The sequence below is a fragment of the Haemorhous mexicanus genome, chromosome 6 (assembly GCF_027477595.1).
Source record: "Haemorhous mexicanus isolate bHaeMex1 chromosome 6, bHaeMex1.pri, whole genome shotgun sequence".
NCBI lineage: Eukaryota > Metazoa > Chordata > Aves > Passeriformes > Fringillidae > Haemorhous > Haemorhous mexicanus.
In genome coordinates this window covers 27,774,361-27,801,360 of record NC_082346.1, presented here as the reverse complement: position 1 = coordinate 27,801,360, position 27,000 = coordinate 27,774,361, and the positions used below count along the sequence as shown (strand labels likewise).

The 27,000-nt window shown below is 38.5% G+C and overlaps 1 protein-coding gene across 1 annotated transcript in view; it reads right to left on the bottom strand.

Annotated features, from left to right (window-relative positions):
* Positions 1-2,512: 2,512 nt before the first annotated feature.
* Positions 2,513-27,000, bottom strand: part of RTF1 (RTF1 homolog, Paf1/RNA polymerase II complex component) — a 28,352-nt gene continuing 3,864 nt past the window's right edge. Inside the window, exons 3-18 of the mRNA XM_059849476.1 lie at positions 19,600-19,747; positions 17,885-18,089; positions 15,681-15,795; positions 14,000-14,111; positions 13,039-13,174; positions 12,339-12,516; positions 11,337-11,419; positions 10,915-11,002; positions 10,723-10,830; positions 10,074-10,151; positions 8,718-8,839; positions 8,289-8,346; positions 7,627-7,704; positions 6,472-6,567; positions 6,068-6,179; positions 2,513-5,290 (exon numbers count right to left, since the gene is read on the bottom strand). Coding sequence (XP_059705459.1) covers positions 5,184-5,290; positions 6,068-6,179; positions 6,472-6,567; positions 7,627-7,704; positions 8,289-8,346; positions 8,718-8,839; positions 10,074-10,151; positions 10,723-10,830; positions 10,915-11,002; positions 11,337-11,419; positions 12,339-12,516; positions 13,039-13,174; positions 14,000-14,111; positions 15,681-15,795; positions 17,885-18,089; positions 19,600-19,747 — 1,824 coding nt within the window. The 3' untranslated portion in view covers positions 2,513-5,183. The remainder of the gene's footprint in view (positions 5,291-6,067; positions 6,180-6,471; positions 6,568-7,626; positions 7,705-8,288; positions 8,347-8,717; positions 8,840-10,073; positions 10,152-10,722; positions 10,831-10,914; positions 11,003-11,336; positions 11,420-12,338; positions 12,517-13,038; positions 13,175-13,999; positions 14,112-15,680; positions 15,796-17,884; positions 18,090-19,599; positions 19,748-27,000) is intronic.

The following is a 27,000-nucleotide window of genomic DNA, read 5'->3' as shown; positions in this document are numbered from 1 at the left end:
GAGCCCTTCACACGTTAGATGTGATTTCTTTTTTCCGTTTCTTCCTAAACACAATTTTGTCCAGTTCTTGTTCTGCCTTTAACAACCAAACCAAGCCAAACAAAAAACCCACCAACAAACCAACCACAAAACCAGAAAAACCTACTAAAAAACAAACCACACCAAAAAAACCCCACAGCCCAAACAAGGAGCTAAATCCCCCCCCCCACCCCCATATTTGACTGCTGGTGAGTAACCACTCACCAATACTATGAACACAGAACTATGGGGTTTCCAGTTCCACACATGTGCCCCATCATTAATCTGTGCTCTTCTATTCTACATCCTTTGTTTCTAATTCTAAAGGCCTGCTATTATATAACATGCCTGCATTTCTCTCTACATCATTGGTCATAAACATCTTAATGCACATAAAATACCCGCTTAATACTCTTACATATATAAAACTGTGGTTGCACCACCTAAAGATAAACAGAAGTATAAGAAATTAACCACAGATACCAAGCCAGTTATAGAAATTGTTATAGCAAAGCTATGTTAAACAAAGATACAGGCAGGCCAAAGAAATTTCATAAGGGGAAGCTTGATATTCCTCCTCAAGTCCTGCAGGCCTTGCAGACTCAGTACTAAGTTTATGGCCTGTTACTAACAGCCATAATACACTATTACAGTGCTTGTCATGACCTTCTTGGAAGAAGCTGAACAAGCCCTAGTCCATGACCATCTCAGTGGCCTTTCACTAAATCTGTTTCAGGTGGCTGAAATCTTCCTCGAACTGGGGAGCCCCAAAATTAGACACAGTCTACATGCAGTCTCATATAAAATACCAGATACATCATCCTAAGTACTATCAATACTCACCCTGCCTTCTGTTATTGATAGGTAATGGCAATATATTAGCTTTTTCTGAGAAGTTCCTACTTTAATTTGCCTTCTTTAACTGCTGATTCTCTTTGCTGAATACTGCTTCTTCTCAGTAGAAAGAAGTATGCTAAATTAAAAGAGTCAAGTCTCCCTCCAAAGGCTGGAGTTATGTTGGTAATGCATACCTGTTATGGCCTGACACAGTTGGGCCACAGGAGCCTTTAACATCTTGATGCATGTCAAGGCATAAAGAACCCCAAGCAAGTATTGAATGGCTGGCTTTCCAAAGAGCTGTAGAAGTTTAAGATATTACCACTACAACTCTCCATGTTTACTAGCCCCACAGTCCAACTAACCAAATAGAAACCTAAGTGGGTTTTGTTTGTTTAGGCTTTTTAACCCATATAATTCCACACACAATAGACTTAAGAAATTGCTCATTTGAGATTCCTTCAGCTACTGAGTGTGAAAGGTGATCTAAAATCTGAAACAATTGATGATGGTGGTAAGGTAAAACCAGTGAGTTCAAGATGAAAACAAAAAGAAAACAAACTTATTTGTTTGGCAATTTAAGCATTTCCCTCTAAAAAGACTAAGCTACTGTGCTGAAAGTAAGACTGCATATGCACCAGTAGCTTAAGTACCTAATTTACAACTCTCAAGTACATCAAAGAACACTTTGCTAAGCAAATCTCAGTTACAGCTCTTAACTCAAAAGAGGCAAAGTCTTCCAGCCTGCTCAGTGGTTAATCTCTAGGGACAATATTGTTTCACAGACAGCCCTAGCAAGAACCCTATAGGTGTCCACAACCAGGGAGTCTCAGAAAGGATGTGAGCTGGGAAATCCTGTAATGCTCATCCTAAGCCACCATGTCTGTGAGACAAATTCTGGGTACTATGTTACTCTGCATGTCGAATAGGGGATGGGGTGGAGGCAGTACTTGCAGGGAAAACAGACAAAACTAGATAGAGTATAAAATTACTCATAAACTCATACATTAATTCAGATCAGAAAGGAGCTCAGGGTGATCCCCAATCCATGCTACTTCTCAAAGCTGAGTAAGCTACAAGATTGCATTGTGTTACTCATGCCTAAATCTAGCATTCTCTTGAAAACCTCCAAAAGAGACAGAAAAATCTCTCAGGGAACCTAGTTCACTATTTAACTGTCCTAAGGGTAATTTTTTTTAATATTACATCTTGGCAGAACTTACCCTGTTTCGAATTATGCCTTTTGTATCTCATCCTCACACTGAGCGCCCCTGAGAAATCTTGCTTCACCTTACTCAGTAGCTTCTTTAAATTCAGCTACATGCTTTAGCATTTTTGATTACAAAAGTAGACTGGATTTCTACAAGACAAGCAAAGTCTGTGTTTTAAGTGAGATGCAGTAGAGGTGCAAGCGAACTAACCGTCCAAGAGGCTCCATTTGAGTCTAGTGATAAGGACCAACTCCAGATGTTAGAGAGTGATCCAGGAATCAACAGCTGCTCTTGCAAAGAAAGAGGGCTTACTTTTCATTAATTATTTCATAATATTAGTATTAAATATAATAGTCAAATTTAAATATAATAGTGTCAGTTTCTGAAAAAACAACATCCAGACAGGAAACCCTTAGCACCTCAGATCAAGGGATAAACAATCAACCTTATTAAACCAACAAACCAAGTTTATTTATATAAGTCTGTACAATTGTGATGAACTATGCTAGGACACCAATGAAACAAAGTAAACAAATCTCTCCCTCTCTAACAAGTGGGAGGTATAGTCACTCACCTTTACATGCACTTAAAGGAAAAAAGATTACAGCTTTCATACAATTATGTAACTATTCAAGAGTACTTTCTTCATGTATTATTCTCAATATAAGAGGTTTGCATAATTTACTGATGGTTGCCTTCTCTGAAAAACAGTATTTTAGCAAAACCCAGAGACTTTGAAAAGGTAAGTGGCAGCTTTATAATTGCAGATAACTAGGACATAGTCCATCATTCAGATTGGCATCCTAAACTCACTGCATCTCCTGTGTTTCAGTTTTCTCTACTAAAAGTTACTTGCAACACTGTATGGATTTCATCCATAGTTTGGTGTTTTACAGATAGTCTTGTGTTACCAAATGTAGAAGTTAACTAAAAATACATCAAGGCCAAGCATATTAAAAATAGTGTATATGGGTTAAGTTTACCTTTAGAGACCACTTGTCACTGCATCTCAGAGCTCTGAGGCATTTCTGTGGAAAAAAATCAATTCCTGAACTGTTCGATTTGGCAATTACTTCTGCAAACCGCTAGAGAGTGATTATTTTTAAAACCGTCTATTGCCAAGTAAGCTTAATATTTTTTTAATCACAAATCACTTTAGCTGTTGAAAAAACCAAATCATATCAAATGCTTATCTACACAGTGAATCACAATGTTTCCCATGAAGTTATGATGGTACATCCCATAAATCCAATCTTAAAAAGTTATAAGTATGTATATGTGACAGCCTACTGTAACTCCCGAGAAGCTGCTAAAATAGGCCATCAAATAAAGTAGTCTATGATTACATATTTACAGAATAATCCACATGTCCTAGAACTATGGACTATTCAGTAAATAAGTACTGAAATATTTCTATTTATTTGTTTACATGGTAGGCTTCATACTTTGATTTTCTTTTTATACACAGTTTGTAGAATCAATCTGCACATATTACATGATGTTTCTTTAAAGCTACTATTAAAAAAAGGAAGAGAAAGTTAAATAAGAACTAGATTAAAATTTCATTAAGAATCCAACAAGAAAGTATCAAACACAGGTTTTAAGATAACCAGTGTATGATTTCAGAAAAACAGCAATGCTCTGACACAAGAAGAGCATTGCATTTTCGCTCCTTAGAGTCCCTCAGAAACATTCCTATTCAGTTCAGTGCTTGTTATATATGTACTGGCCTGAGTAGGAACACACACATGCTTGCACGCTTACCTGAACGAGGGCCTCTTACCTTTTAGACTTCTAATTCTCTTTTAATTTAGTTCTTAGTTTCATATATTCAGTTGTATCTTGTTTGGAAAAGTTCTTTGTTAAATGTCACTTATATTTACATTTGAATTTTTTTTCTTTTTTACACCTGAGTGATAATTTAGCTGTCAATTTGTGCCTAGTCAAATATTCCATAAAGCCATATAATTCTTGTGCTCGTGTTGCACTCCACTTGTACCAGTTTATATATAAAAAATGTCCATCATCTACCTCTCATATTACCCACTGATCTTTCTATTATGTCCTTCCCCTTCCCTAGTATGTGATTTTTTTAAAAAATTCTGTTTATTGATAGATGCCCCATTTAAATGGTTGAGAAAGCAAGAAACAAAGTAAGCTGGAGTCCAGTGAAGACAGTGAAGACATGTTAACTTAACAAATATGTAATATTGAAGGCTTGGAGAAGAAACTAAAGCCCAACCAAATGAGCTCCCCAGGATCACTCCATAAAAAGCTACTTCACCCAGTTACAGCTGTAGAGTCTGGATGTGCTATAGATGACAAGTCCCACATTAAGAGCTGTGTACCTCTTTCTCATCAGTTAAGTGTAATTAAAAAAGAGAACATGAAGTTAAATAGCTATATCAGCCAAGCCGTTTTAGTAAGAAGAATCACATTTAATGAGTTTCTTTCTTGCAATTTCAGATGCTCAAATACAGCTGGTAGAAATTCAAACAGCCGTAAAGAACTGTGACAGACGGATACAAATAGTACTGCAGCTTAAAAATGATAAAAAACACCTGAAAAAAAGTCACACAATCCTCCCAAAAAAATTTACACTTTGAACCTAGGCCAGTTTTTGAAGATTCCCTTCTCCAAAGCTAGGATGAAGGAGGAAGAAGAGGGAGAAAGTGCAGATGACCTTCCAGCCACAAAGGTCTTGCGCCAATGTTTATTCACTGTGTCTGTGGTGGTATATAAGGGGAGATCACCAAGTGCTGATTCTGCAACTGCCAAGAGATTCCTATGGAAATCCAGACCTCAGGCTAATACTGAACACAGAGTGGACCAACGAGCTGCATCAACAAAATAAAAACAAAACTCAAACTAAAAGAAATGGGAAAACCCCAAATAGCACAGATCCACATTTGTGAGGGGAGCAGAGGAAAGGGCAGGAAGGGAGGTCTATACAGTAAATAGTTGAATGGTTTATGTTACAGATGACTGGCAGTTTTAAAGAGTCTCTTCCCAGCTCTATTGCTGCTCCAACCCAGAAGGGAGAACTGAAAAGGGAGGAAGAAAAAGTAGGACATCATCATGGAGCATGCAGGATCAGAAGCAGCAGAGTGGGCATGCTCAAATAAGCCCCCGTCTCTTTTTGTAGTCCTCCAAGTTCAATGATCGCCGAGGGGCACCATCTTTTGCTGGAGGAGCCTTGGAGGTGATGGCCAGTGCCTTAGATTCTGTTGGGGACAAGAAAACAGTAAGGATAAAACTACATGCAAAATTTTTACTTGTTGTTTTTGCTGACAACTTCACCACAAAATCATGTTTGGCTTCTCTAGTACACATCTTCAGTAAATAATACAGACAGTATCGGGGAGCTTATACTCATAGATGCAGCACATGCAAATTTGACTCTGTATATTAATCCAGAGACAGATAGTAAGTGGAAAAAGTCAAACATTCTATCTATGTCTACAACATGCATTTTTATCAGTCTCCGGATTCTTCTGTTAAGGAAGGAGACTGCCTACAAAATAAGATGCCAAAGTGGTGTTCCAAGGAAAACTGTGTTCCTCATCCTTCTCTCTTCAGTGCCTAACCCACATCTCCTTGCTAACTCTCAAGTCCATAACTCTCACTAGCTGTTACACAAAATCTCTTGTTCTTGAACTCCTGCCTCATTCTCTAGTCTTACATCCAGAGTTGACCTCATTCGGAAAAACAACTTCTGCTCTTGCTTCTTGACAAGGTTTGTCTTTGCGCATTCTTACAGTACTTCCTAAACTACTGCCCTCCAAGAAACTGCAGATCTAATCCTTCAAGTAATGAAAGAAATGGATGTCACTATCACACATCCCCTCCTCTTCAGTTCAAGATACTTGCCAAGATGGTAAAGTGTCCTTACTCCCATTTCCAAAAGCCCACAAAATCTTTGAAAGAATTATTCCAGAAGAAGTAAGTTCTATCAAAATGGGCTGGACAATCAAATTCCCAAACTCAGATGGAACACCTACCTGAACTGGGAACCTGAAGATCAATCTTTACATCAAAGTCATGCACTTTGAAAAGATCTTCTGAGAGGTCACTAGCTGATTTAGAGTTCACATCTTTATCTTTTCCTTGACCCTGAAATGAAAACTACAGGTAAGTCTCCAAACCTTATCTGGCCACAAAAATAGAGATAAAAATGTTTTTTCAACTCTTCTGTCATAAACACAGTTAGTGTAGCTTTCATACTGCTGGAGCAACTTCAATTTCCTTTTTCCAGCAACCAAGAAATTATTGCTTTTTATAATAAAGCTCTACAGGATACCCTGTTCTAGAACTGAAGCATGCACACCTGCTATTACTCACAAGCTTCACAGAGCAAAAGGATGATGGTGTGAGGAACATAACAGAGACCAAAATGGAAACTTACCTTATTTATGTCCTTTGGAGCATCTGGTAACACACCAGATCCATATTTTGCATTTAGCTGGGCAAGGATGGCAGCTTGGACAGCAGGATCTCTGGACTGCAAAGGTGAAATATTAGGCAACAATAAAAATAAAAAAACCATGCATTTAAATTTGCAAAACTAGAACTACATTTTGTTTAAACACTGTTTATATCCATGAATCTAAAGCCATAAGAGACTGTATATGCATTCACCAATCTTTAAGAATCTCAGAAGGCTACTGAAATCATCCTGACATTATCTGACAATAACAAACTAAAAATCATCTTCAGAAAGAAACCAGAAATACATTTCCTGATTATACGGTTTGTTTCTGTGACTACTCTTAATGCTACTTAATATGCATTTGCTTTCAGCTTACAGTTCTGCCTGAAACACAGACAAGAAATCTACAGAAGACTATTTTCGTTAACTAATAGTTCTCTAGCATAGTAAAGCTACTCAGTTACAATTCTTTTTTAATAAAGAAGTATTTCAGAAATATTTCATTCAAGCCCTGCAACAGAATTTCTCTTTTGTTTCCTTGCTGGTTTGTGGAGACTGATGAAAGCCAACCTGAACAGTTGGTTTTTTAGGTACCTACACCAGAACCACATAGTATTCCAGAACAGACCTCAACAAGGCCAGATTACTGAGAAAGAGGAGGTGATCATCTTGCTACTCATCAGTTATATACAGAGGGACTGCAGGCTGCCACAGTATCACGAGGGAGGTTTGTGTTGAACTACTTCATCCATCACAGGCCCAAAATGTTTGTTCTCCTCTCACCCTAAACTGATTTTTCAAGAAACTTTCAGCTAATTAAAAGTGAAACTCACACCTAAAGCAAACTGTCTTCCCAGAGCTAACTAAATCTGAATAATTCAACATGGATGAACTCACAACAGAAGTCTCAACCATGGTTGCTTTTGCAGTACATACCCACATCACTTATGTCCTTCACACTTTGTATTAAAAAAGAAGAGGGACCAGGATCTCACTCAGCTGTATCTCACACTGGCATTCAGGGTGTTAATAGCATATGGCACAGTTGGGAATTTTTGTTCCTACATTCTGCATTACATTGGTTTCTGTTTTTCAACAAATTGCCTCAACTGAACTTAAGTTTACACTCACATTAGACACTATTGTGGGCTTGCACTGCCGCCTAGTAAAGGGGTCCATTTGTTGGTTCTTCATGCTGTGACTTTCAGCCTGGAGAAGACATAGCACATGGTTTTGCAGAGTTTGCTACTTGTACTCTTTTAAATCCTCCCACAGCCCCCCATCCATGCAATTACTCATCTGCTATATACAATACTGAGATCAGAGAAAAACCAGCAACAACATTACAGATTAGAAAGATTTTAATGCACTCATCATCCTGTGCTTCACAGGAAAAAACTGTCCTTATTGCATGCAACAACAGAAAATAGGCACACAACTCTCAGGAAGGTTAATGCTTAAGCATTTGTTAACAAGCTTAACTCTTCCTTAATAAAAATGTAACTATGAATAACCTAATATCTCCTTCACTCTTATTATCTGAAGTCTCCTTTATGAGGAGACTTATTTTCTTTCCCACATAAAAAGCATTAAGTCACTCTTATAGTGACTAATCTGCTGATAACTGAATTGAGCCAAAGGATAAAGCTATGTGCTTTCAAATCATGTCATTTGCCTATATGAAAAAGATTTTACAGATAATTTAAAAAAATTAGTGACTTTGCCATGCAATTATCCCTCTCTGCATCATTTCATCTCTACTTGTAGAAAAGTATTAATTCAGCACTATTTACCACAAGAGCCTTCTCAGACTCAACGATATTCCACTCTCTATTTCTCTGGTTGATGTAACTGCAGAATGGAAAAAAAGGAGGGTGGGGGAAAGAAAAAGAAAGTGACTGTCATTTATCAGTCTCTAAACAGCAAAACAGCTGAAAGCATTCTTGCAGCTTCATCCTGACCACAAATTACTCTTATTGTAATGCAACTGCCCCCTGGGGTACATAGAAGAGAGTTTACATTTTTTACACTTCTAACTGCATGACAGATACAAGAAAGTGAAGATAGACAAGAACTAACAAAGCCATTACAATACACATTAACACAGTGTACACGAAAAAAGGAACAAAATCCTGCAGTTAACTTGTTAATGCATTAGTTTCTCTTTTTAAAATACTGTTTGATACTATTTAAGAAAGAAAATTCCCATATCTGCTTCTTACCTGATTGCAGAAATATTTTTTGTTCGTTGACGATCCAGGGCCTCTGCTCTCTCTTCAAGTTCATTAAGCTGATCTTGAATCTGCTTGGCCTTATCTTGGTCCCCCAAATCCTCAGCCATAGCCTTCAACCAAATGGGAACTCATTAGGCACTACTCTCTATCCAGAATTACTCAGAAAGACAACGGATATATCCATGAATCAGTCAGCCAACCCTACTTCAGTCATGAATGTTCTTCCCTGCATGGTAAGAGTACAATGAAGAGCTGCACTTTCCTTACAGCTCAGGACAAAACTGGATTTCTTATTCTGAAGAACTCTGAAAACCCTTACACTAAGGAGGAAGTAGGAACACCAGTCCCAGCATGGGGAGGACAGGTCAGTTAGATTACTTAAGTTACAAGTTTTATTAAAATTTAACATCCCCATTTAGCACATCACGAAAAGAATTATTTCCACAACTGCCAATGCTATTTACTTCAGGGAGCACAATCCCCCGAGGCACGACAACAGCTTATTGCGCCACCTGGTGACAACAAAAAGCAACTGCACTCCCTCTGACGGGAACCTAATAATTTACATGTTCGTGCATAGTAAAATAGTGACAACAAAAAGACAGTTAAACCAAGGAAACAAGAAATGCACGTTAATAAAAACTCTTGGGTTTTACTGGATATGAAGCTTTAATATCTCGAGAAAGACAAACAAGTTTTGGTTCTATTTGTGCAGTCCTATCTTCAGAGATACTTTAGACTGCTCCTTTTCTTCACTTCTTGGCTTTGGCTTTTATGCAGTTAGGTCTACTTATTCCAGGAAGACTACAGGTAAAAACAGTTTGTGGCAAGTAAACCTTTCAGCCACTTCTTTTTTTTCCAATAGAAATTACCAGGCATAAAGTGACAATTCAGTTACCCCTCAGTAAAAAATGTAACACAACTTCTGTTTTTCCTATCTTAAAATAAGAAGAGGAAATCAACTTTCAAACACTATTATGAGGCACTCTAAAAACAAAAACAAACAAAACCAAAACAAAAAACAACAACAACAACATAAACGGACTCAAAAAACCCAAAAAGAAAAAGAAAAACACTAATAAAAAAGGAAACATTTCTGAGGCAGACTAGTTAAAGACCTTGTTCAACGGACACAAGAAGAGATAGCATAAATTGTTGGCAACTGCCCCTAAAAAAACAAGAGTGCAATAGCTGACTGCATTCTGAGTATTCTGATCTCAGCAACCCCCTTCCAGCTGCACAGTTAAACTTGAGCCTACTGCTGACTACTGCCAATCCAGATGAGCTCCTCTTTTCTGAAATCAAAGACTGCATAAATCTTGCAGGCATCATCTGATCTCTCACCTTCTCCTTTAATAGCTGAGTTTTCTTCATGGCATAATTTGGAGGTGCTTTTCTGAACCTTTCCTTCTCTTTCACAATCTGTAAGATGCAGAGAAAATAACATGAATATGCAAATATGAAATCTCTATTTCAGTACTTGGACATTAGAAGCAACAGATGAGTATCACTTAAGAAATTTATTTATTGCCACAGAATTTGACATATGCTCTGAAGGTTCCATTTTTTAGTTTGTGCCTCTGGTAATGAGTTACATCTCCATTCTCCTCACTACCTACAAAAGCCTGATGCTAATCATCTGTGGTCAGTACCAAGCAAGTACAAAACTGCAAAACCTGTGATAAAGGCAACTACCATGATGCTGTAAAGTTTTTTAGAACTTGAGAACTAAGTTGCCATACTCAGGAGTTCAGAGATATGCAACAAAAGTTCAAGAGGAGATAACAGCATAAATGATGAAGAAAAGAAGGACTGAACATGAAACAACAGCAGGATCACCGAATTACTCTATCCAGTTATGAAACTTGCTTTTGAGCCCTTTATTTCCTTCTTGGAAAGCAAATACCATGATCATTTTGCTTTGTAACTACTACTGCATGAATTTCTGTCACTTTTAAGCCTGGACACAGCTTCACTATAATGCACCATTTACCTCTTCAATGTCCTGATCATTAAACTTGTAGTTGAGGGCTTCTTTGATGGACACTTCCTTCTTGTTTATCTCATCTAGCGTGGGTAGCTGCATCCCAGCAGAGAACATCTAAACACAAGACAGAGTTACTTTCTACTTAAGGTATGTTTGGCAGAAAGCTGCTAAGAAGAAACTGAAGTCTGGCAAACTTACTGCTTCCTTCCACTTCATAAATTCACTTTCAGTAAATTCCTGATTTGAGACAAACTCCAAGCGAAACACACGTGAATCACTGCCATGCCTGCAACAATAGAATGCAAAACATCCCCTTGTGATGGTGTAAAGTGGTGACATTGGATCTATATGTGTAATCTGATTAAAGAAGTCCAAAAATAAACAACCACAACTCAACATAATCATAACACCCTGCATGAAATTTTTGGGGTATTTTATAATTTCTGCCACACAAGGAGGGAAAAAAACCAAATAAATCCAACCCAAACATTCTAGCACTAAGCAGCATGACAAGGCTCAGTCTACTTTTCAGTTCTCACCTTCAAATCCCACACAGACCATTATTTGCTATGAAAAGGACACTGATTTATGAACTAAAGAGGATTCCTTTCGTATCTTACCGCAACTGTAGGCCTTTGTTTGTCCGTGTGCCACCAAGCTGGTAAACCTTTGCAGTCTCTACCACACCAGTTATTTCAGCAACCTGTATCACGGAGTAAAATATATGAGAAGAAGGATGCAAGAGAGGTTTAGGGGTTTTTTTTTCATGTTCCTGGAATGTATCTGGCATATTAAAGCCTTTTCATTAGAAATATACAACTTTAATCTAGCTAACAATTCTAACCAGATCAGGGAAAGCAAGACACTTCAGTACACATTATCAGGTACTGAATGAGTTGCTTCATACATAATTTTTGAGTTAATAAATTACACCATCTGAATGCCTGATGCAGTTTTTGTATCTTCTCTGCCTTCCTGCCCAAATAGTGTACACTCTCCTACCTTTCCTATTTCCTTCTCAAATAATGTTGGTTCGGGTTAACATATGTTTCAAATTAAATATACACTACTGCTGCTCAGATACTAACCACAACCCTTTCTAGAGGCCTTTTTAAGGCAATTTTAGAGACTATTATTTGATCCTATGATTACAGCAATGAAACAGAAAAACAAAACTGTGTTCTCAATGCAGTCTCTTCTGAAGGCACAGGGGTGTACTACAAACTTTGTAAAAAAAGAGTCAAGACCACACAATAACTTGAGAACAGTCCTAGAAATAAGGAATGAATCTTATTCATCCTTACTTGGTCTAAGCAGAGTCTGAAACTAGTTTGCAACACAAAAGATAAGACATGATAATACAAATTATAAGAACCAAAACTGGAAGATGAGGCTTTTTTAGTGCTCCATCTCTGTCACTAAATTTATCTCCTCCCCTCACAGGTGGTCACACAGATTTATTTGTTCTTAAACCAGTCTCCTTCACCTCTTTGGCAGCAATTACATTTTCTGGTTATAAGCAATCTTTTTTTAATCAGTCACTGGTACCTGAGACCTGATAAGCTGCAAATATTTTATTACAGCACACAAAAAAGAACTAAATCCCTCAGAGCTCAGCTCACCCGATAAACAGGTTTACTGTTGTGATTGCCGATGCCAATACGGACGAAGCAGCCAGTGACTGTCTTGGCAAAGAAGGGCATGTGACACCAGCGCTCCAGCTTGTGCCGCGACAACCGTACTCGGTTCAGCTCTTCAGGCAAGGACACTGGCTGGGACTTGGGAGGAATTTCTTCTTTCCTGATTGGAGAAAGGTAATAAAGGGAATAAAGAAAAAAGTAGAGAAATAACCAAAGCCCAAAAAGGGGGTCCTGAGTAAGGTGCAGCATGAGCTTAATGTGAAATCCTAGACTTATTAAATACTGCCCCTGCTACCAGAAAGCAGAAAGACACACACCAAGGCAGTTTATAGACTAATGCTTTAAGATAAACCAGCACACGTATCTGCCCAGATATATGCTAGAGTTCTGCAGCTGCTGAACTGCAGGACTAAACAAATCAGTACACAACGGTGTAGTTTGGGTTAAACCTGACAGCAGGGAACTGAAGTTGCAAACCTACCCAAAGTAAACAAGTCCCATGAACCATGATATAGTGCCAAGGACTCAAATCTGAGCAATGCAATTGTGCCCAGAGGCAAAAACGCTTTAGAGACACTGAACTGCCCCGAGCAATCCTCTAAAACAGCAAGCGTCTAACTAAAGTAGACCTCTATTTCTGAACATACTCACAAGTAATCATAGCCCAGCGTTTACTACTTACTCTTCCTCTTCATCAGAGGATGACGACCTGGATGAGCGATCACTTTTCTCACTAGACTTATCATCCTCCTCCTCCTCTTCATCATCAGAGTATACTTCACTAGTTTTTAATGGCTGTTTTTTTGCAAGCAATTCAGCTGGGTGAAGGACAGAGAACAAGGAAAAGCAAACTATAAATATCTTATTAAATGCTTCCCTATAAGAGCAGAACCTTAATTGCTTTAAAAAAATCCAAGAGGCAGACAGGTATTAATTTTACACTAGATACAGGTGGCACATGTTCAAATCCACTAGTAAGTTGCGCACTTCATTGACTTCTCTCTTTGCATATACATGAAGTATTTAAAATCATCCTAAACTTCAGCTGTACTTAATTTCAGTCTCCCAATTTGACTGCACATAGTAATTCAAGATGGGTGTAACAACTGGATATACAAGAAAAAAACTATTACGATCAGACAACTCGTTATTTTATAAGGAAAAATAAAAAACCCTCATGTTTGGAGAGGATTACAAAAAATCCAGCAGAGTAAAAAAAATGGCTGCATCAAAAGTCAGTGGCAAGATGAACAAGATGATGTGCCAGTGAAGAAAAAAGCAAATGTAGACAGGGTATCACAAGTACAATAAGCAGGAGTTTGAATGATTCAGAGATTAAAAATCTGAATCCAAGTGACCAATTCAGACACATCAACTAAACCTAATTAAGAACCATTCAGTGGACTGTGATGAAGGTTCTGGTTTTAGGCCACTCCAGGGAGGGGCAGGGGTGAGAAATACTCAATCAGTAGTAAATTGCCAAGTATCACCCTAGGTGGTCATGTTGGGCAAAGACCAAGGAAAACACAGACATGGAATTCATTCACTCCAAGGTGTAGGATTGTTGCATTAATTTGAAACAGGAAGTAGTGCTTTCAGAAAGCTGCCTCAAAAACTGTAGCAAGAGCAACATCCTTTCATACCTGTTCTGTTCTTCCTTTTCTCTCTTTCTGCTTTTAGCTCCTCCATTGCCTGAGATTTCTTGTCTAGCTTTTCATCCCGCTTTGATCTCCGCTCTTTGTTATGTGACATGACCTAAAAACATACACAGAAAATCCCCCGACACCATAAATCCATAAGCTGAAAATCATCAAACCAAAAATTTGTTTGCGTACTTTGAATTTTTTTCAAATAGAAATTACTAACTTATTCCTTTTTGAAATCAGTTTTTTTCAGTTCATTTTTTATGGAAGCTAGAGAGGGAAATCAACCTGGAGCATATTTCTTTATTCCGCTTCGTAACAAAATAATGAACATATTTATAGTTCAACATTTCTGCCACCAAGTCTTAGTCTCAAAATTCCTCCTTTAAGTTAAAAAAGGACTAGAGAAATAAAACAAGTAATTCAGCAAATAACATAAAATGAGGAAAAACTGGATGAATAGTCTTCTCATTTGCTGCTTCTGCAAGGCCAAATCAAAGCACTAGTTTTCATTTAGTAGCAAAGAAAAAAATTATGTTAAAAAATACTTAAAGCAGAAATAAAGTTGCTTATAAAATCTGTGCATTGGATCCAAATCTGTTTAAAGTCTTCTTGTATTTTCCATTTCTAACAGGTCTATCTCTATAGAGAAAGCAGCCTCTATAAGCACAAGACAGTCATTTCAGCAAAGTTGAAGTAATGTCTGCAAGGCACTGTAAAAGAACTCTAAATAAGATCCTTTTACACATGCATATATGTATTTGCGAGTAGACTTTGTGTGTTGTAAATGGACTATTAAAGTATACACACATGTACATATATGGGGTTGAAGGAGTAGGGAAATGTGATTCATTCCATTCAACGTGTGCCTAAGGGAAAACTCATCTCAACCAATTTGATTTTAGGTGTTAAACATCTGTTTCACTAGAAAATAACACAGAGTGAATTGTCAGCTGAAGATGCCCTCTTCCATTGCATAAAACAATAGCCAATAAAAAGTATAAACAATCAACTGGTTCTTAGATGGCTGAAGTTAGGCAAGATGAATCTCATCCCACTCTGGGAACCTGCCTGCCCGGACTCTATATTAATGGCAGAATCTTCACTATTTGAAACCGCAGTTCAGTTACAGAGGCCTGGCCTCAAAAACCAGTGTAGTCCTCTTTTTACTGGAGGTAGGAAAAACTATAGAACTACTTCCTGCTCCTCCTGGCATTCAAGCTTTTCCTTAATATCCCTGCCAGAGGAAACTAAGCATCTTTGCCACTGTATGTATGTGCACGCAAAATAATTAATACGATAGCTGAGCAGTTTTTAGTCTGCTCTCTCAAACTTTTCAAGAAGACCATGGAATGTTTCAGACTGAACTACAGAAGTTTGGCTAAAGGAACTATAAAAGGTTGCTCTTCTCACACTGGACGGCTATCACAGCAACTGCAGACATGGCTGCAACTTTGTATTTTTCATTAAAGTAGTATCAGCAGACCCCTCAATAGCCCCAAGATGTTAACTTCCTTAAATGAAAAACTGAAGATAGCTTGAGGATACATATTAACTAAATTCTGATCTGCTTACTACACTGTTTGACATTAAGGGAAAACCTTAGGGGTAGAGAGGCCATATCCTATCTCCTTTCACCAAGGAAAAAGGGCTTATTACCAAGAACAGTTTCATTTCCTACCTGGGATTCTTGGATCTGCGTGAGTTTTTTCTTCTCCTGCTCTTCCTCTTGCTTTTTCTTTTTCTCTTTCTTTTCTTTCTTTTTTGCTGTTTTTAGTTTTTTCTTGATTTCAAATCTAGTAGAGGTTATTGGAACAAAAACAATGTATGAAAGAATGCTCTTCCTGAGAGAGCAAAGGGTTGCTCAGATGCTATCACAATTGCTATTAGGCTGCAAGTAACACTTCAACTACTTGTTGCTTGTCCCTTGTATGTTATCCTGTCCCCTATTCCCATCCCCTCCCTCCCCCAATAAAACATAGTGAAGAAAAGCTGAGCACACCAAGTGCAGTCTTACAGAGAACTAACATAAAGGGTTGATGAGATCATGTAGAAATTACTATTCCACAGAAATATGTCCTTACTCCATCTTCCTCTTTGCCAGTGCAGCGATCATTGCATGCTGCCTACAACTCTAAAATCATGTAGCTATTTCACATAATTTGAACCTAAACGCCTGAAGATTTTTTTTTTCTTTAAAGCCACTATCATGCTAACTTTTTCATGCTTAAACTTCACCTTTTTACTGGCACTGGTTTTTATAAGAACAACTGCTACATTTCAAGTCCTCCAGCAGCTGAATTCTCATCAGATTCAGTTTCTGCAGAATAATTTAGGCATTTCCAAGTCTACCTTCACGAAATGTATCACCCTGATGTCTTATTTTCAGCAACTGAATTCAGAAGAGTAGTCATTTCAATGGAACAGACCCGAGACTGAGATTCCACTGCACCCTGGACTGGTCATTGCTTTAGTGAAGTGTGTATATGGACAAACACAAGAAAAAAAAAAATAGCTTCCAAAAACTGAAATTCAAAATGTGTTATCCACATGCACATTACACAGTCTATTCTTCTTCAGTCCTTTACACCTGGATTTTGTAAACAACAAACTGAAGTGTCAGATGAGCTCATTGCCCTTTATGCCTTTAACATGAAGCATGACACACAAGGCACAGGCATTATTTCAGATGCAATGTCTGCTGTAATTCAAATGAACTCACAGCACAATGTGCATACAAAGAGCTTTTGAAAGATTCAACTTATCATAAATGACTACCCCACCACCCCCTTAGTTCTAACTGCCAAGACTTTACACAGACAGCACAAATTCATTTAAGATTAAATCAGTAACTCAAGCTTTGACTGTTTAGCTTGTTTGTATCAAGTATTCTCCAGCATTCATTCTAAAACAGAGACACTCAGTTACCATGAAACAGAGAGTAAAATTTGAAAGATATGATGCCCTTCTGCATGATCTAAATCCAAACTTACAATCATTCTGATCCCTTTGAGGAGGGCAGCAGACCACATAAGATTCTGAATGTGGTGTTAAAATCAACGCAGGCAGGCAGTGCTCTAGCTATGACTTGGACAAACAGGGTTTGGCAGTTGCTTGTATTGACATGATTTACTCAACAGATGTCAGTCCTCTAGGGAAATTTCTCACCAAGTGAGAAAAGAGAAGGCACTAAAGAAGAAAGAAACTTGAGCAACCTTGTCCCATACATGCCAAATCCTTTTGATTAAGACACATGGGAAGCAAAATACCTTTACTATAAAGAAGCTGCCTGGACAGTGTAAGAGCTACAGACAAAACAACAGTACATAAGGTAGAAATCCACAAAAGATTCCATGAAAAGGACATATCCAACAACACTCCTCATTATTTCAGTATCTCTCTACCTTCTATTAGGGCCCAAACCAGTTTCACATCCATTTACAGGCAACCCTAACACTGATCTCTGCTTCACCATGGTTTTCTGAAAAATTGCAGAAACTCATGTATACCTTATGCTTTGTTTGCCTTTTCCCAAAGCATCAGCACATGACAGTTAATAGAAAAAAGGTGAAGAAAAAGCAGCTCTTCTGACTGTCTGGCATCTAACCTATGGAGCAGTAACATAACTCCAAGGGTAGCTGATAGAACCCTGCATATTCAACAGCTGAGAAACTTTTAGATACTGTCTCCTACAAGAATATGAAGAATTCCTGCTGTGTGCTTCTTAACTACTCAGGGACAGTTTAGTTACAAAAAATGTACAACCAAGCTTAGCTCACTTAACAGTGCTGAATGCTTGGACCTTAAACAAGGGAGCACAGTCAGCATACTCCCTATACAGCCTTAAAGAATTTGCTACCAAATACCAACAGGTATAAAATTCACCTTCTCTTTAGCACTTCTCTCTTCTCTATCCGGTTAAACAGTTCCTGCTCTCTCTCCTTTTCTGTCATTTGTTCCAGTCGAGCTCGGTCTTCTTCATCACCCATCAAGTCTTCTCCATAGCCATCATGGAATTCCTCATCTTCAGATGAAGAATCTGAATCTGAGCTAGATGAGGAGCTGTTGCTTTCTGAGTCAGAGACTTCTCCTAAATCAAAAATATAAGGTAGTGAGATTCAGCTGGGGCAAAGCCCAACCACTTTATTATAGCATATTAGCAAGGAAGAACATGAATTAATTCTACACTTGTCTTCCACTATACTAAAACACATGTATAATGAAATTTAAGGCCAGATTGAAATTATCATAATATATGTATGCAAAAAAATTATAAAATGAGTGGACTACATTTGAATACAAACTGGGTTATAACAAAAATTCTTAGTAGAACAAACAAATTTAAAAGGCCTTTTAGTAATGTGTTGCAGTCCTAAAGTTAGACTTCTATGCCCATATGCTTATGTCCCTGACAAGTTGCTTATACAGCCATGAATTTGTGGGCACACACCTCAAACACCATGATCAATCACCACAAAATTGCACATGAAACAACTCATTATAGCAACCTGAAGGACCAAAATGAGTCATGTGAATACTGCAACACTATGAATTGCTACACCAGGAGATAAAGTTGAAACCAATATCCTCAGGGCTGGCAAAGCCCTGACACTAGCCCTGTTACTGTAACAAGCCCTCCCAGCTACACAGGGGTTTAGGAAACAGCTGACTCCCCTATAGTACTGGGTAATACCACCTTTAAACTTGATCCAAGTCCAAGCACTTTGATTATCTCAAATTGAGACTGAGACTCAATCTCAATTGACTAAATTACATTGAATTACGAAAGTGGGCTATTAGGATTCCTTCTTTCACTTCCATTCTGGTATTAATATTTCTGGAAACTTCCAGCTTTGCAAGCTCACACTGTGAAAACCCGTGATTTGTAAGCACTGGTATATACAGATGCAGTCACTCCATGCCTTTGAATCTGCTGTGCTTGATACACTTAAAACTGTAAGCTCCTTCATATATTTTTTTAACTTCCTTATTTAGTATCAATGGAAATTGCAAGTAAACACCTGCAAACAATCATGGACATGATGAAACCAGAAGACAGGAAGTTTTCCCAGCATTGAAATGCATTCAATATTCATGTAAAAAAATTCTGACAAAGTTATAGAATGATTTTTCTTCTTTTATGTCAGCATAAATGTACAAGAATTCCAATTCAGAGCAAATGCATGAAAGATAAGCTCTTATTTGCATCACAAACACCATGTACCTTTCCCCTTTGTTATCACAAGAAGTTTGGGATGGGAAAATATGTCAATGAGAATCAAAAACGCTACCCACATGGATAGATAGGACATGCTAGAAGGAAGCAAGGAATTTTCCAGGAGAAAGTCCAGTAATGAAACGCCATTCATTCTTCAGCTGAAATAGCATTTAGTTTGTAGCTGTAATGGAGAGCTCACAGCAATGCTACACTGAATTACTTTAAGCCACAGTAAATGTCAAAGCTACCCTGACTGTAAGTTACACAACTAAAAATCTTTGAAGATGGTCTTCAACATCACCATGCAACATTTCTTTTCAGGGTGCACAACAGGTAAGTTCACTTGGACTCACTCTAAATAAATGCACGTGTGTTATCTTACCCTCCTCAGGGGCCGAGCTCTCAGCCGAGCTGTCTTTATCCGAGCTGCCGGAAGAGGCAGCTTTGTTCATCTGTCTCTTCATGGCTCCTTTCTTCTCCGCCTTACCCGCTTTTCCCTTTTTTTTGTTTTTAGAACCTCCAACAGTCCACTGCAAGGAAAGAACCAAGAAAGGGATCCTGAGACACAAACACCACTCTCTTCTCCCTTCTCCAGAACACTGGATAGAAGCAGCTGAGAAATAGCCCAATAGCTGATGGCAAAAAAATCATACAAGTGTAAAGAAGAGAAAAAAAAAGAGAAGCCAATAGGAGACATCACATAAATGAGAGCCTTTTACAAGGTTTTTGGGAGTAGAGTGTTGTGTGAAGTTTTTCTTTGAAAAAAAAAATGTTTTAACAGTTAGTAGGTCACTGCTTTTAAGAGATAATGAAGACTTCAAAGTTGGCAATATCTGCCAAGCAAGGAGGTATTGAAAATATTTCCCTAAGAAAATAATTTAAAAAAACGTGTCCAATGTGTTTGTAAAGATTAGCCTCAGTTTACTATTAAACAGAAGCAACTAATGTTTTTCCAGAACTAGTTCAACCAGAAGCAGATTTTACATTTCATGAAGGACACCAATTACACATGACAGCCTCTCCAAAAGCTTGGTTTTACCAAAAGTACACAGTGTCTGTATTTCTATGCAACAAGCCAACAGTGCACTCATAGATGCAGGTGGTGGCACTACCCCTTATGTACACAAAGTAGAATCAAATCAGAATCACAGAAATCAGGAAAAGAAAAAAATCAGTATTAAGTTCTAATTTTAATTTTCTTTTAATGTCATATTTTCAGCTAACTTAGACTACAGTTTCCAAGTACAGGACTTACACCACCAGACACACACCACACAGATAGTCATTTTAAATCCCAAAGTCCCAGAAGAACTAGTATTTACCTTACAGTGTGACTTCTTAATAGAATTTTTACATTGTTCCAACTACCTGGGTAAAACCAGAATGGAATAGAAGCAAGAAAGATAGCTCATATATTACTTAAAGGCATTAAAATATTTGCACTTCACCACCTCTTTCCTGAAATTCTCCAGGCATGAGATCCTCAGGCTTTATATATATACACACACACACACACACACACACACACACACCAAAATCCTCTAAATACCTGTATATTATTATATTATTCTCATCTTTCCCGTACATCACCATCTGGTTGAACATGCAGTCTTAAAAAACCAGTCATAATGCAAGTGCGCAAACACAACTGTGCATAACTGAGGTCTTGCACTGAAAACTACTCTAAGTGGGAAAAAAAACCCACCTTAGATTTGACCTCAAACACATACGAACTTCAGGCTTCTTACCCAATCACTCTAACCTGGGGGATGAATCAAGTCTACCTCTGCAGACAGTCATCATTCCATCAAATCTGACAAATTGTTCTGTCTGATAAAACACCATCCTCAGAGAAACCTGGTGGTCAATTACTTTAGATTAAACTCAAGCAAGTAGTTATAAGCCCCTACCTAATCTAAGAATACCTGAACAAATACCTTTGGAATTTCCCAGGTTTTGATTACTCTCACACCCAACCTTGTATTTTCCATATTACCAAATGCTTTGTCACGTACTTTTAGGCATCATCAGAGTATTCAAAAATCTCTGTCAAGGCAAAAGCTGGTTTTGGTTTTTTTCTTTTTCCTGAGGTAAAAGTACAGTGGTGAGCCTTGCGATTCATACCCTATGCAGGTACCCCAGAGTCTGTTATGGTCCATAGGACAGGTGAGAAAAAACTGCACAGAAAGCTTCTGACTTTATACCAGCCTGAGCTTGTACTGAAGTTTTTACTGGCTTCAGCATTAAAGTTTTACTTGCTCAGTGTTACAATATTGCTGTCTAATAATATTTCTGATTACTATGCTCATATAAATCAGTAAAGAACAAGCTTGCACTCTGTCTAAATCTCAGCATTAAGGAATCATCTCCCAGGTGAACAGAAAAGTGCATTTTTGCTATCTGCTCAAACACTCACCTACCACTGGCATATCAAAGACACAACAGCAAGAAAAGTGAAACACAGTGTTTAGCAGTGATGCAGAGGTGCCTCCCTCCCAGAGCTCTGCCACTTCTTTTCAGTGTTCTAATGCTGAATTACACCTCATGTCAGCATGCTGCACAGCAAGGAAGCAGCACACAGAAAGCCACAGTAGACAGCACGGTTATATCAAGACCTTGAGAGGTCATACTGAGATTAAAGAAGCTAAGATCAGATAAAAACCAGCAGGACTTCAGTGAATTAAATGTTTAAGAGCTGCACATACATGTGTTACATATCACTGTTTTCAGCTTTTAACTCACTAGTAGAATTGTGGAGCAAACCTGTGACCAGGAAGATAGGACTGAAAAGAAACCTACGTGACAAACACTTGGAAAAAAAAACAAACCAAAACAAAAAAACCAGCAACAAAAGAAAACCCACCAAGAAACACCACACAAAAAAATCCACCCAAACAACAAAAATCCCAAACACACAAATAAACAACAACAACAAAAAAAGACCAAAAAACCCCAAAGCAAAACCAAAACAAAACAAAAAAAAAAGCACACCACCAAAACCAAAAACCACCCAAACAAACCAACACAGGACAAGGTAATTAAAAAATCTGCTCTCTCATCTAGGAAAGTGTGCTTTGGTTTCTATTTCACCCTGGAGATAACACTTCATCTCACTTTTGTTAATTCAAGTGACCTCTATGTCCATCTTCCAATTTCAGTGCTGTCACAAAGCCAAATTTCTTACCCAACTCAGTTGCTTCTGGGCTTATTCAGTTACCTCAATCTCTCATGAATGCCTGGTTATTCCCAGAACAACCAGAAGACAAGATAAGAGTTAAGACAAATCTTGGACCACTCAAAACCAGGACAAGTGTAAGACTTGTAGGCTCACCAAGTGCAGTTGGACACTGTTGCACTTCTCATTTGGACACTCAAAGAGCTGCACTGCTCAGAGAGAGTGGCCAATATGAATTTCTTGCAACAGAGGACGACACAACAGCCTAGGTGGTCTAGGAGGGAGAGGGAAGGAAATATTGGAAAGCCAAAGTCTTGAGTCCCTTCCTCATGCTCCAGCATGCCAGCAGAAATCAAAAATGCAACATGTTCACATGCAACATCAAGTAAAACTGCACACAGTTATAGTCAGAAACATTTCTTTGCTCTTTTTCCCTTAACTCCAAACAACAATCACTTTCCAAAATGTGTCCTCTACTGCAGTTTCTCCAGGTCCCCTCTTCCACGCTGCAGCCAGGCAGCCCCAGTCAATGCCTCTCATGCTTCCCACGACTGTACCGCCTGCTGGGAACAGCCCCTCTATTCAGCACTGCCTCCTCGGCCACCATCTGGAACCCTCCGTGGTTCCAGACACAGCAAGTTAATAAACCCGTGCACAAGTGTACTGCGACGGGGCTTTCTGCGTATTGTTTAGCACTACCAAACAACAGAGCTTTATGGCTCTCTCACAAGAAGTAGCCAGAAGAGCCTTTTGAATTTTCCTCTTGCTGCCAAGGTTCATAGTGCTAATAGCTTGCATATTTCCTCCAAGAAACAGTTGGACATGATGATCCTAAAGGTCCTTGTCAACCTAAATAATTCTTTGATTCTAAGAAGTCCAAATTAAGCCACAGTAACCAGAATGGACTTAGGGGGAAAAAAACCCCAACCCACCACATTAGAAATTACCCAGATTTAAAAGTCAGCTTCTAAAAAAACAACTACATAAAGTGACTTAAGAAAACAATTTATAGCTCAGCAAACCTGGAACATATTTCCAGTAGGGAGATGAAATGAGACTGTGAAGAAAAAAAAGAAAAAAGAAAAAAACCCTATACCTGAAGTGAGCTCAGAGTGCAGAATTGTTCTACTGCTCAGGTAGTTGCTGTTTCCTCCTAATCGCATGGTACCTAAATGCATTACACACTGAGATTTTAATTTGCAAATAGGTGTTCTCCCAGCTTTTTTTTAACCCCCTATCAAGCCAGAGATGCACAAGTAAGGTTGCCATCCTGTCTTGCCATATCCTTCCCACCTGCCACATCCAACAGCTTTATAAGCAAAATGCAAACTCAAGCCACAACATCAAAGCAAAATAGGTCCCTTACCAGTGTGTTCCTTTCCATGGCCAGATAAATGCAATGACAACAGGACAACTAAAGTTTAAGTGCATCAAGGTAGGTAACATCAGCTCAGCTTACAAACTTTCATGCATTCATACAGGAAAAAAATAAGGCAGTCCACTAGGCAAGCCATGAAACTACAGTCTCAGCCTGTCTGAACTCAACAGCAGGAAGCACAGATATGAAAATAAGGCAGTATTTACTGTCTTCAGGCTTTCTCAAAGCTCAGAAAACTCTACAGACAGCACTCCAAGTGCTTCAAGGAGGAAAATGCTTTCTACTACTACTTTTAAAACAAAATAGTAAATAAAAAGCCTCTGTTATTTATCCTGTCTTTCAGGATCTACACCTGTAATTTGAACACCTCAAACATCTTCGTGATGACAACAGCCTAGCAATCAGAAAACTTTAAGAACTATTTTAGACACAGAGAGGAAACTCTAGGTATGAACACCAAATGGAAAGGAAATAAGCAAATAAAGAAAACACCTTTAGAAGCCACAGAAGAGGCTTTCCTAGGAACTGGCTGAAGAAGGTTTCATGGCCAGAATATCACCAGACACCTGATCTACCCTTTTCATTCAAGTACAGCTCCAAGAAGCTCCCAGAAATCAAATCCCAAGAAGTTATCCCCATGCTAGTTTGAAATTTAAAGACATCAGTTACAGACTAAATTTTATACCAATTTTGTCCACAGCTTATTCACATTACTCCTTTGGACATGCCAGCCTTCATACAATTAGGTTGTGCTATTCAGATTTGCACTTGCCCTTTATTTGGAGCAGAGGAAGTAACACCACGTCTCTTACTTGAGAAAAGCTTTACTATTGCACACATTAACAGCTGAAGGAAACTGTCTCCAGGAAAAGTCAAAGTTACAAAGCACAGAGTCTATAAGCTGTGTATAAGAAGATTAAAGCATGGCCTGTTTCAACTTTCCTAAGCTTGAAAAAAATGTGTGGCAAAGGCCTCATAGGACTGGAGAACCCACTCATTTTTGATGGTTTAATTAAGCAGTATTATAAAATAAAAGTACAGAGGAAAAGACAACATTCAGTACTGTAATTTCTACAAACCCACAAAAAGACATCCCCAAAACAGAAAGCTTTGCTGGAGTGCTCTAACTTAATTTGCAGTAAGGAGATACAAAGAGGCATAAAACCCTCTAGGCTGCTACTTGAAACCAATCTCCTCACTAACTGCATGACTACTGCTCACTTCCTCATCTGTCTCACAGCTCTTGACAAGATCTTCAGCTATATAGTTCCCTAACAAATTAGCATATTTGTTAAAAATGGTATAAACAGGTAATCCTCACTAAACTCCAGAATAGTACTTAGCACTCATTATATAAGTTTTCTAGCTCTGGAAAGATATTCTGTCCTTACCCTGTCGGTCTTGAAAGGCAGAACTGAACCCTTCCTGACATTACAATGAGTGTACTTTTCAAGAGAAACAAACAGGAACTCCTGTAGCATTGTGGCTTTCTGTCTAATCAATGCTAATGTCAGTGAAGTTGTTGCAGAAGTCATCCACTCTTCTCACACAATAGAATGAATTATGTTACTGTAAGCAAAGATGCTTAAAAGGAAAAGCAAGAGCCCAGAATTAACCTACTGAAACTGAGGAACATCATCCACCTAATGCCCTCAATCAGTAACAAGAACACTTTGTGGACACACAAACCTCTGGCATGGTAGCCCCAGCAGGAACCCGGCTAGCACCAAACCGGTTACACACAGAAAGCTATCAGTTTGACATGGTGAGCTCTTGAGCAGACGTGGTCACACACCAGATAAAGGAGCCATCTATGTCCAGATTTGTACATCTCTTTGCAAAGGTAGCTCTCCTCATTGCAAAGTCCTGCAGTCATTGCTATTTATCAGCTCTCTGAGCAAAAGACTATATTGATTCAGTCAAGAATGCCCCACAGCCCCACCAGAAGACAGTTCAGAGCATTCCTCCTATTTCATTGCTTGCAACTCACTTTGAGTGTGGTAGCTAGGAAATTTGATTCAGACCACAGAGGTGGTTACAGAAGTGTTACAGAACTCAGCATCTGGGCAAGAAGCGCATTCTCACTGATACACATTAATATAACATTAAAGATGTAGGGACATACCTTGGGCACTATTGTATAGATGCAGGATGATTTGTACCTGCTGTTACTCAGTAATTCCAAAATGTTTTTCTCTCCCCTATACCCCACAAACTTTCCTCCCTCTAAAAGAAAGCAGCATGCTGCATTACACTCTGCAATAGATTTAGGCTTCTTTCCTGTACATGCAACATAGTGCTAATCTTGGAACATTTAGTGCTTTCCAGGAATCACAAAGGACATGCACATTGAAAAGCCTCTGTGGAAACACATGGGTATGATTAGGCACATTTGTCCAGGGCAGCAACTTCCATGCTTTTGCCTTGAGGTCTTCATCTTGCAGGAAGTCCAATAATACAAATTCAACTTTTAGACCCCCTTATTTCAATTCCCAAGGCTGAACAAACTTCAAACCAATCACAAGAATACTGATTAAAACCTGAGTTACTCAGCAGGACTAGTGTAGTCAAGCCCAGGGACGCACAGAACGAAATGACTGGCAGAAGCAGAACTGTTGTAAGCCAGCCGCTCATCCTGCTGTGACAAGCAGCAGTTCAGAATGCATATTTCAGGCACAGGAATAGAAGCAAGTGTCCTAATTACCTCTTCTCTAAATCTTTTTCCTCTTGCTGCATGGAGGTCAGAAAGAACATAGTATCAATTGGAAATGATACACAAATTACAAAGAGTATCGAACACACTGGGTGCAACAGTAGCACTGCTGATCTGCAAGGCCTGAGCAAATTTGTGAAGAGGTATTGTCACATTCTACACATAATAGAAAGGTGGACTTTACTTATTACACAAGTTAAAATTCTGACAGCTTTCAGAGATAAACACAGAATGGAAGGCTTTATCATCCACATGCTCTCCACACCCAAGTCTACTTTTTCCAGACAAGCTGGTCTCCACATTACTTAGAATAAATAAACTGTGAGCCAGCAGATCTGAACACACACCATGACAGACTGAGTAGTTCCCCATTAAGAAACCTAATATATTTAGGTTGTTCACAATTTTTTCTGTCTTGATGCCTTAATTGTATATTAGATATACAAGGAGCAGGTTTTTTAAGAAAATTATTGATTTGGAAAAGAGTTCCAAGCATATTTATTTACAAAATGCCTCA